The sequence below is a fragment of the Colossoma macropomum genome, unplaced genomic scaffold (genome assembly GCF_904425465.1).
Source record: "Colossoma macropomum unplaced genomic scaffold, Colossoma_macropomum, whole genome shotgun sequence".
Taxonomy (NCBI): Eukaryota; Metazoa; Chordata; class Actinopteri; order Characiformes; family Serrasalmidae; genus Colossoma; species Colossoma macropomum.
In genome coordinates, this window is record NW_023495168.1 from 168,949 (window position 1) to 179,059 (window position 10,111).

Here is a 10,111-nt window from a genome sequence, read left to right on the forward strand (position 1 = left end):
TTTAATCTTTGGCAAATTGTACAGCACTGTTTATTTCCTTGAAAAGTCAATGCCTTTGGAGTCATAAGGCGCACTCTGGAGGAGTTCTTAGAGTAGAAGTATTTTCTGTGGGCAAATAATGTTCTGCACTCTCCAGAAAAAAGGTACAAAACTGTCACTGCAGTGGTTCCCTCAAGGGTACATCTCAGTACCTTTAGTCAGAAACAGATGGACTAAAGTCTGTAATTGTAAAGCTATAAAGTGCACCTATATAGTAAGTCGAGCTGATAAAATGGACAATGAGCGTAAAAACAAGGAGGTGGTCATAATGTTATGCCTGATCAGTGTGTGTGTGTGCATATATATATATATATATATATATATATATATATATATATATATATATATATATATATACATAAGGATTTTGTTTTTACAGGAATCAGTGGTCCGTGGTCTGACTGGACTCTCCATTGCAGACATCATTAAGTCAAACTGTCATTTATATAATATACTGTGCTTCATGTTACTTTCTATTGATAATTTGGCACAAATTAACAATATAAACCTTAAACCCATGAGTAAAGTAATTACAGTATTTACTATCATTAATGTCTAAATGTCTGTATAGACCTATGTAGTTTTGAATGGAAAATGAAAAATTAAGCTTTTATAATAACTGTAGACACAATTCTAAACTTCCAAAGTTATATTGTCTGACAGCTATACAGCCAGTTTTTACACAAATAGTAAAAGCAAGGAGTGAAGGAGGGTGTGATAACCCTTTGATCTGCTGGGAGGAGTGAGGACACTGGGAGCAGGGTATGGTGGCACACAGCATTCTTTTTATTCCACAACACAAACTTTAGCTTTTCAGCTTGTACAACAAATAGGAACTGCATCACGTGTGACTTTTCATGCTTGATTCTGTTCAGCTTGCTGTGTATCTTATGTCGTGGTCTCATTCTCTCCGTTGTCTCCAGAACTGTAATGAGAAAAGACATGACTGTAAATAGGCAGAAACAACACACAGGTGAACACCATCAGCTGGTCCAATGTGACTGACTCTCCATCCTTCATGTGATGCTCAACCACGGCCCCTCCTCCAAGCTTCAATATAACACACCATTCCATAATGTTCCTTTAAGATCCATAATCCTTTTATATATATATATATATATATATATATATATATATATACACACACACACACCGATTTTTACGCTCATTGTCCATTTTATCAGCTCCACTTACTATATAGGTGCACTTTATAGCTCTACAATTACAGACTGTAGTCCATCTGTTTCTCTGCATACTTTGTTAGCCCCTTTTTACCTGGTTTTTCAGTGGTCAGGACCCCCATGGACCCTCACAGAGCAGGTACTATTTGGGTGGTGGATCATCCTCAGCACTGCAGTAACACTGATGTGGTGGTGGTGGTGGTGTGTTAGTGTGTGTTGCACTGGTCTGAGTGGATCAGAAACAGCAGTGCTACTGTGCTACATGTATCCACCCGGTCCCCTCATCCCTTCAAAACAAAAATATACTGGCCCTAAACAATAATGAGCAGTCACAACACATGAAGAGCCTGATATATAAAATTTCTGAAATGCTCTGGCACATTTACTATGACGTTAAGAGCAAATACCTTGACGGTCACACATTTGCTCCTTCATAAATGAGGATTACTGGTGTGTTTTACCTCTTGGGTGACGTGAGGTGTTGCTTTTATCTCATTTATGTGTGCCGGTACTGATGCAAGTAATTTACAGTTATGCATATTTATACAACAGTCAGTTCCAGCCACGCAAGCTGGACTCTCCATTATTTGGAGATTGTGATTTCTTCCCTACTACACTGTACACAGTAGAAGGTGTCTCCAGGGTGATAGGTGGTGTTGCTGCAACATTGTTCTGAAGAAATAATTAAGTCAGACTGTCATTTATATAATAGACTGTGTTTCATGTTGCACAAATTAACAATATATACCTTAAACCCATGATTAACCTCTTCAACTCCTCAAGACCACCTTGAGACCACCAGTGGTTCCAAAACACATTTCATCATATTCTTTATAACTTTAATATTTCATAAGCTACATTGAAAGGTGGGGGTCATATGAGAGCTGTAACTGTCTTCTTTCCAGTCAAATAGATGGTTAATGTAAACTTAAACCCTTATAATAAAAGAAGCTGAACTTACAAGTTTTTTTCTACTGAAGGTTGATCCATTTTCTCACAAATCTGGGCTATAAACTATAAACAGGTGGTGTCTCTTCAGTGATATACTCTGTAAAAATTATTTTTATAAAATAATACAAAGAGCGTCTAAGATTTTTGGCTTTCAGCAGTAAATTGTAATCATATAGCAATATGTGTATGATTATAAAACACCTTCTGTTAATTTGAGGGGAGCTTTTAAAAAAATACATACATACATACATACATACATCATCTAAACCGCTTATCCTTCTGGGTCGCGGTGGGGTGCTGGAGCCTATCCCAGCTGTCATTGGGCGAAAGGCAGGATACACCCTGGCAGGTCGCCAGTCCATCGCAGGGCAGACAGACATACACATTCACACACTCACTCACACCTAGGGGCAATTTAGCGAGTCCGATTAGCTCAACTGCATGTTTTTGGACGGTGGGAGGAAACCGGAGTGCTTTTAAAAAAAGAAATAAATAAAATTAAAAATTACATTTATTTCATGCAGTTACTGAATAATTTGCCTTATGATTTGGTCACGTAAATTCAGATGGACAAACCAAAATATACCATGGAGAATAAGAGGTTAAAGTAATTACAGTATTAACTGTCATTGTTGTCTACAGGAATAAGAATTATTTAAATCTTACCTCAACTGGTTTCCTGCTTGTGCATCAGTGTTCTCCTGTTGTGTGGGACCTATGTAGTTTTGAATGGAAAATGAAAAATGAAGTTTTAATAGTAACTGTAGACACAATCCTAAACTTCCAAAGTTATATTGTCTAACAGCTATACAGCCAGTTTTTACACAAATAGTAAAAGCAAGCAGTGAAGGATGGTGTGATAACCCTTTGATCTGCAGGGATCATTTATTGCATATTTATCAACCAATCAATTATGAATTATCAATTATTTCTCAACCACTCTATCACTCTGCTGAAATGCCGTTGCTAAGCAATGACTTTGATAGCAGTAGAAGACACTCAACCCATTTGAACGTTTTTACTTCTTACTTTGCCACAAACAGAAAATAGATACTTTTAAGATCACATTTGACCGACAGCCGAGTTCCGAAAGGTTGGAAACCCCTGGTATGGAATTATAGGTTCAACAACAGATTTTTCCCTGTTTGTTTCCTGCTTTTAATTTAAGAAAAATAAAGAGAGATCAAAATGTCATTGTAAATAAATTCTTTTACATTCTTCTTGTGTCTAGTTTACATTCACACTAAGCAGTTATTTGTTGCAAATGACCAGTCAGAAGGTTGTATATTGTTGCAGAATTCAGATGCCTTAGGCTGCCTTTATACTGTGGAACTGTCTTTAGTTGCTTGATACCTACATGAAACTAAACACATCACATGCAACACATCACATCATCACACAGAACTACATATTTTAAAATGACTGATTTCACTGCATCAAGAAAATAAGACAGAATATGGTTTATTGGGCAGTAAAAGAGGAGAATCACTGACTGACTCATTATTGATTTTTTTTTTTCTGTCATTTTTCTGAAACACAATAACAAATGTGAGGTTTCTCAATGCTAACATTTCTGGACCCGGCTGTCTTAACTAACCAGCCAACAGTAACATCTGCTTTGACATGGAAGTTATGGAACTGAAAAACTGTGTTTTTTTTGTTTTTTTTTGTCAGAAAACTGTGAAGAGAGATAATGATAAATGTTTACATTCACACTGAACATACCCTGGAAATAAAAAGGCAATACCTCTGTTTTTCCTCAGGTAAAGACATATGACAATGAAGGCAAAAATAAGAATGAAAACCACTACGCCAACCACGACACGCACTGTTAAACCTGAAAAACAAAAACAAGCTCTTAGGAAGAGATTTCTTTTTAAAACCCACTGATGCATTTTTCACAAGGATTCTGACATTCATCAATGTTCAATTTTAGGTTTTGTTTTTAGGTAAGAATAGAAGCTACACACACTGAAGAGCAAAACGGGTAACACTTTACATTAAGGGTCGCTAATTATTCATTAAATATATGATAATCAACTATTAGTTTCCCATTATTTAGTTATCAGTTAACTCTTCATTAAGCATTAGCTATTACTTAGTAATTGATTAAGCACTTATCAATTAGCAATTAAGTACACTGTTAGGTCATAAGTTAGTTTGTCGTTAGTTTATGGCTTACTTACTCATTATCTGTGTACTAACTGCTGCTTACTACATTGTTAATTAACTAATAAGTATTTTTATTCATATAAAGAAGTAACATGATAACTTACTAGCACTTATGTGTTAATCCTGCTAATTATCTGTTAATTAACTTTCCATCACCTCCATATATTCAGTTTACTTTTCTCACATTGGTTCTTGTTCATTAAAGATGCTTATGGTCACATCTGACCGCAAGATGAGTGCACACAAATTCACCGACGGTTTTGTTATTCTGGAAGCTGGTTTCATGCTCTGAAGCTGATTTATCATTTGTGCTCAAATGTCCACTTGTTTCCACATTGTACAAAATTGTTATGAATCAGACGCAGAGCAGTTCATACCTTATAAAAGGCAAGAAAATGTGTTCTTTTTTACGCGACTTTGATGATCAATGGCCATTAGATCTTTACATTTTGACCATTAATTTCTTCTTAAATTCCTCTTACTTATTAATTACTGCTTTTGTGTCCCTCTAAGTAAAGTGACAACAAGTAAAGGTTGTCACTTTACTTAGAGGGACACAAAAGCAGTAATTAATGGTTAAGTAAGAGGAATTTAAGAAGTAATTAATGGTCAAAATGTAAAGATGTAATGGCCATGGGCCCTTTTCACAAAGAGTCGCGATTGCGTCCGGATTAAGCATTAGCAGTGAACTATAATGCTCAAATACTGAGCTACAACAGACATATGTTAGTTTTCATGCACTATCATGACAAAAAGTGAGAATAGAAAGACAAAGGAAGCACTGATTTAGCTTTAAACACAGCTGAAATGCTGTGTATGGTGTAGCCCTGCTTACTGCTGCTACAGCTGCTTACATCAAGCAGTGTCTCTGTAGTTGTACAACATGCCAGCGATTTCTGTAATATTTCTCTTTTCAAAAGAAGTTCTTCTATGTAGTATGAATTTGGTAGACGTTGTTTAGCTGTAGCTAGGTTAGCTAGCAACACTAGAAGCCATTTCTAACTGTAGCTGTATTCCCAAAATAAGGAAGCTAGCGTTAGCTTTTATTAGCTGCTGCCACCAGCCGGCTAACGTGGAGCAGTACTTCAGATAACATCCACCTTTCACTGCTCAATACGAGACTACTAGCTAACCTAACTTGTATCTCAGCACTGCGGTTCTGCTGGGACGTTTGAAAAAGCTGCTTTATGTTAGCCAGGCAATCTAGTTTAGTTAGCAATAGCTTCTAGCCAGTATGGCTAGCTTAATATAAACAGAGTCTATAAAATTCATGCTACATATAAAAGTTCTTCTTTCTTTTGAAAACAGAAGATTACAGAAATTGCTGGCATGTTGTACAAAGACACAGAGATGGCTTGATGTGAAGCAGCTGCAGCAGAACTGCAGTAAAAAACAATATACAGCATCTCAGCTCTGTTTACAGTTAAATCAGTGCCTCTGTCCACTTCTTACTCTCGCTGTTTGTCACAACCGTGCAGGAAAACTAAAGTTTAGCTGTTATAGCTCAGTGTTTGAGCGTTATAGTTCACTACTAAACATTTTGAAACTGCTTCTGCAGTAGTTAGCTAAGCAAGCTAACCTATATGGAGAGGAAGTGAGTTTTACCCTACTAATGCTTAAACCGGAAGTAATCACAAATCTTGTGAAAAGGGCCATTGATCATCAAAGTCGCGTAAAAAAGAACACTTTTTTCGCCTTTTATAAGGTATGAACTGCTCTGCGTCTGATTCATAGCAATTTTGTACGATGTGGAAACAAGTGGAGATTTGAGCATAAATGATAAATCAGCTTCAGTGCATGAAACCAGCCGACCAGCACCTCATTTACATATCATTTACATGAAGCACACACTAATTCATGCAGATGTTTCAGTAGCCAGCCAATAAAACGGCAGTGTTTGGCATGAAAGCTAATGGCCGTGCTCGTGGGTGGAGTTTGATGTCCAGCAGTGAGTGCACTCCTCCCCTGCTGACCAAACTTAATAGTGTTAAAATGACAATAACTGGAATAATAAAATGTGAAATAAAACAAAATACTCTGTGTTGTTAACATAGTAGAGTGATTGTTTAGTGTAATTAATTCCCTAAAATAAACGCTGTATTATTGCAGTGTATGACCGAAGCTGTGTTTGTGAGTCAGTAGTATGAAACAAAAGCACAGTGTAATGTGTCTTTAAATGGAACATGAAATAGTTGCAGCACTTGTTTATATCAATGTGCATGTAAAGTAAGTACATCCACTTTTGTACTGGACTGTCATGCACACAAATTAATATTACTGATATTTTCTACTGTTGTTTTTATTTTTGCTATTACAGATTATGTTGATAATAGTTTTGGTTAATTAGCCACAAATCCAGCATTTGTTCCCTAAATTTAGATGCACTCCTACCAGATATGAGTTAGTTTGCACAGATATGCCAAGATGAAAGTGATGAATAACAAAACCATCGGTGAATTTGTGTGCGCTCATCTTACGGTCAGAAGTGACCATAGGCATCTTTAATGAACAAAAACCAATGTGAGAAAGGTGAAGCAACTGAATATATGGAGGTGATGGAAAGTTAATTAACAGATAATTAGCGGGATTAACACATAAGTGCTAGTAAGTTATCACGTTACTTCTTTATATGAATAGAAATACTTATTAGTTAATTAACAATGTAGTAAGCAGCAGTTAGTACACAGATAATGAGTAAGTAAGCCACAAACTAACGACAAACTAACTTATGACCTAACAGTGTACTTAATTACTAATTGATAAGTGCTTAATCAATTACTAAGTAAAAGCTAATGCTTAATGAAGAGTTAACTAATAACTAAATAATGGGAAATTAATAGTTGATTATTATATAATTAATGATTGATTAGTGACCCTTAATGTAAAGTGTTACCAAAACGTAATAAGATATTGGTCTATGAGGCCCATTGTGATATATTTTACAAAGAAAGCACAAGATGGGTTCAAATAACAGGATGTGTTTGTGTTTGAGCATGTACGTGCACATTTTCACCACAGAGTTGTTCCAGTTCTTTCAACTCCAAAACATCTATCTTCCAGCTGGCTGGGTTGCTATGGTTACAGATGATGGAGCTGCCATTGACAGACAGGGAAAGAGCAACACCTTCAGGTGATGTCACTTCCTTCTCCTCACAGGTTTTGTTGAAATAGCTGGAGCTGATAGAGAGGTCATGACCTCTACAGGTGAGAGTGATGCTGCAGGTGTCTCTGCTTAGCTGGTGAGTCAGGACTGGCGCCTCCACTGGATCTGAGGTAGAAGATATACAGACACATCACTGTAATGCTGACAGACAGTCACTGATAAATCACTCATCACAGATCACAGATAAGTAAAAGTTTTTTCATCTTTATTTTTTCATCTTTATTAGCTGAGATCCAACTGGTTGTTGGTGATGGTGTTGATATTAAACCTTAGACACAAATGAGTAGAGAAAAAAGTGTAAAAGTGTAAAACTTATTTACATGTAAAAAAAGGAATTTTGAAAAATCAGTGGAATTCCCCTTTTGATCATGCCCACCTGTGTTTATTTGATTAGCACAGCTAATTTCATATACTGTTTAGTTGTGAAATTAAAATCTACAGCTTTAAATGTATCCCTCGAGCACTTAGCAGAAAATAGATACATTTGTGTTTAGCTGTTTCAGAGGATATACAAACTAACACCAATGACATGTCCAGTGGTGGTGTTTAAAGTAGCCTACAGAATGGATCAACATGGCTGTAGTATTAAAAGAGAGCATTCCAACAAATACACTTGTCAGGTGATTCGAGGTAGAAAGTTAAACTCCTTATTAATTTCACCTGGAAACTGTGGAGATGACAGTGACTGAGATTGTACATTTCAGGAAAAAACAGACAAGAAAAATGGATTTGAATGTGTTTCAGGATTTTTTATAATCTGGAATCCGTTTTGCAAAAGTGATCCAGTCAAAAGCAGACTTTCGTTCATTCTTACAACACTATTTTTTAAATTAATATCAACTTGATTTGTTTTCTTAACGTGCACCAGTTCTACATTACTTTCTATCAGGGGCGGAGCCTCTGAACCCCACCCACCAAAAAATATATTATAAAATCTATATAATATTCTTAACAGATGTGTAGCTAATGTTAAAATAACTAGAGATATAAATGACAGAATAACTTCTAATGTTTTCTCAGTAGATTTGAGGCCCAGTGACATTATGAGGAAACCAGGCTGTCTGCTAACAGCACTCACACACACTGACCACAAACAGTTAATCACACATCAGCAGCACTGCAGAGAAAAAAAAACAAACTCACTTTAACTCAACTTTGGTTTCATTAAATAACTTTTGCTACACAGATTTGCAACTTTACATGTTTGGCCTTCAGAAAAATTCAATATTGAACATAATAAAGAATAGAGAAAATTACAGCATCCTGTCGAGACAGTGTGTTTCCTCTCACAGACTGATATTATACAAGACTTACCCAACACAGAGAGTCTGTACTCAGCAACAACGGTGACATTGTCACCAGATGCTTGTGCTTCATACGGTCCACTATCAGTCTTCTGTAAGTTCTTCAGTGTCAGACTGTAGGTTTCCTCATTGAACTCCACTCTGCCTTTATAATCGGAAAAGTATATAATATTTTTAGATTTCTTTTCATATTTTAGAACATTATTAATTTTGTTAAACTCCCAGAACAAGTCATCAAAGTCTGGCACAGGATCCTGTGTGTCCAGTTGAACAGAACCACCAACCAATCTGAACTCATCACAGGACACTGTGTAGAGAAAAAATGAGAAAATATTAGAACATAAAGATATTTTGTTACATTGTGATTTCTTTATCATGATCTGTCACTGTGTGGCATGTTAATGACTAGTAAGACCTTTATACTGTCTGTTAATACAAACTGCAGATAAACAAGCATTCAGATACTTTTGTTTTTGTTATTTAATATGCAGTCATATGCAAATGTTTGTGCATCCTTCATCAAATGATGTTTTGTTAATTTTCTAAATAAGTCTAAATAAGTTACACATCCTCTACAGAGAACACAGTGACTTAACACATCCTCTACTTCTGCACATTTTAATGAATTTGATGTGTAAATTATGTGTTTTAAATGTTTGGAGGATTAAACCTCCTTTTAACTTACTTATTCAGCTCACTAGTGACATTAACAGAGATCTACATTCTTAATGTGTTGTACACTTTAAAATAATGTTGTTCAGCACAAATTCTATTCAGGTCACCAGAAAATGCACACTTGCTACAACCACTTACACTCTTTATTTGGCAGAGAATATTAACATACATTTTAACCTCAATAGTTTAGAGAATTGCTTACCTGTGATTGAGATCAGAGTGGAGAGAACAAAGATCAGCTGCAGCATCATCGCCATTGCAAACAGAGTGACATACTTTCTGTTTTGCACTGATGGATGAAATTCTGATAGACCCTCCTCACTCCCTCAGAGAGGTTTTCTAATGTGCTGATGTTCACTTTACAATGAAGGAGGGAGTTTTGTGTCAGAGTTTTTAGGTGCTGATGTTAATGCAGAACTTTTAAGTACAAAGTGACAAAATATTTAACATTAAAAAATGCAATTTAATACAGTTTACTTTGTTATTATAACCTAAATACGAAAATGGTGCCCTCAGCTTTTTTAATTTAACAGCACTGAGCACATTAGGACTGGAAACAACAGATTTCACAGAGTTTATTTCTATAGAATTAATCACTCTCAGTGATCATTCAACTAATTCATAGA

At 35.8% G+C, this 10,111-nt stretch overlaps 1 protein-coding gene across 2 annotated transcripts; it reads right to left on the reverse strand.

Moving 5' to 3' along the window:
- Nucleotides 1-870: 870 nt before the first annotated feature.
- LOC118801068 (SLAM family member 9-like) lies at nt 871-9,787 on the reverse strand. 2 transcript variants are annotated; one of them, XM_036561258.1, is made up of 6 exons: nt 9,688-9,787; nt 8,821-9,117; nt 7,357-7,611; nt 3,919-4,008; nt 2,838-2,886; nt 871-964 (listed from the first exon to the last, which is right to left on the reverse strand). In XM_036561258.1, exons 1-6 carry the CDS (start codon nt 9,740-9,742, stop codon nt 928-930), a joined length of 783 nt encoding a protein of 260 aa, XP_036417151.1. In that variant the 5' UTR covers nt 9,743-9,787; the 3' UTR covers nt 871-927. The 2 variants fall into 2 exon arrangements, with proteins under 2 accessions (XP_036417151.1, XP_036417150.1); XM_036561257.1 differs by lacking the exon at nt 9,688-9,787 and having other exon boundaries at nt 8,821-9,210.
- Between the last annotated feature and the right edge of the window lie 324 nt (nt 9,788-10,111).

Excerpts from the sequence above, each read along its gene's own strand:
- LOC118801068 (XM_036561257.1), bottom strand. The coding sequence starts at position 9,187 with ATGATAAAGAAATCACAATGTAACAAAATATCTTTATGTTCTAATATT. Across the intron at positions 7,612-8,820 it reads GTACAGACTCTCTGTGTTGG|ATCCAGTGGAGGCGCCAGTC; the intron begins GTAAGTCTTGTA and ends CTTCTACCTCAG. Across the intron at positions 4,009-7,356 it reads AGAACTGGAACAACTCTGTG|GTTTAACAGTGCGTGTCGTG; the intron begins GTGAAAATGTGC and ends TTTGTTTTTCAG.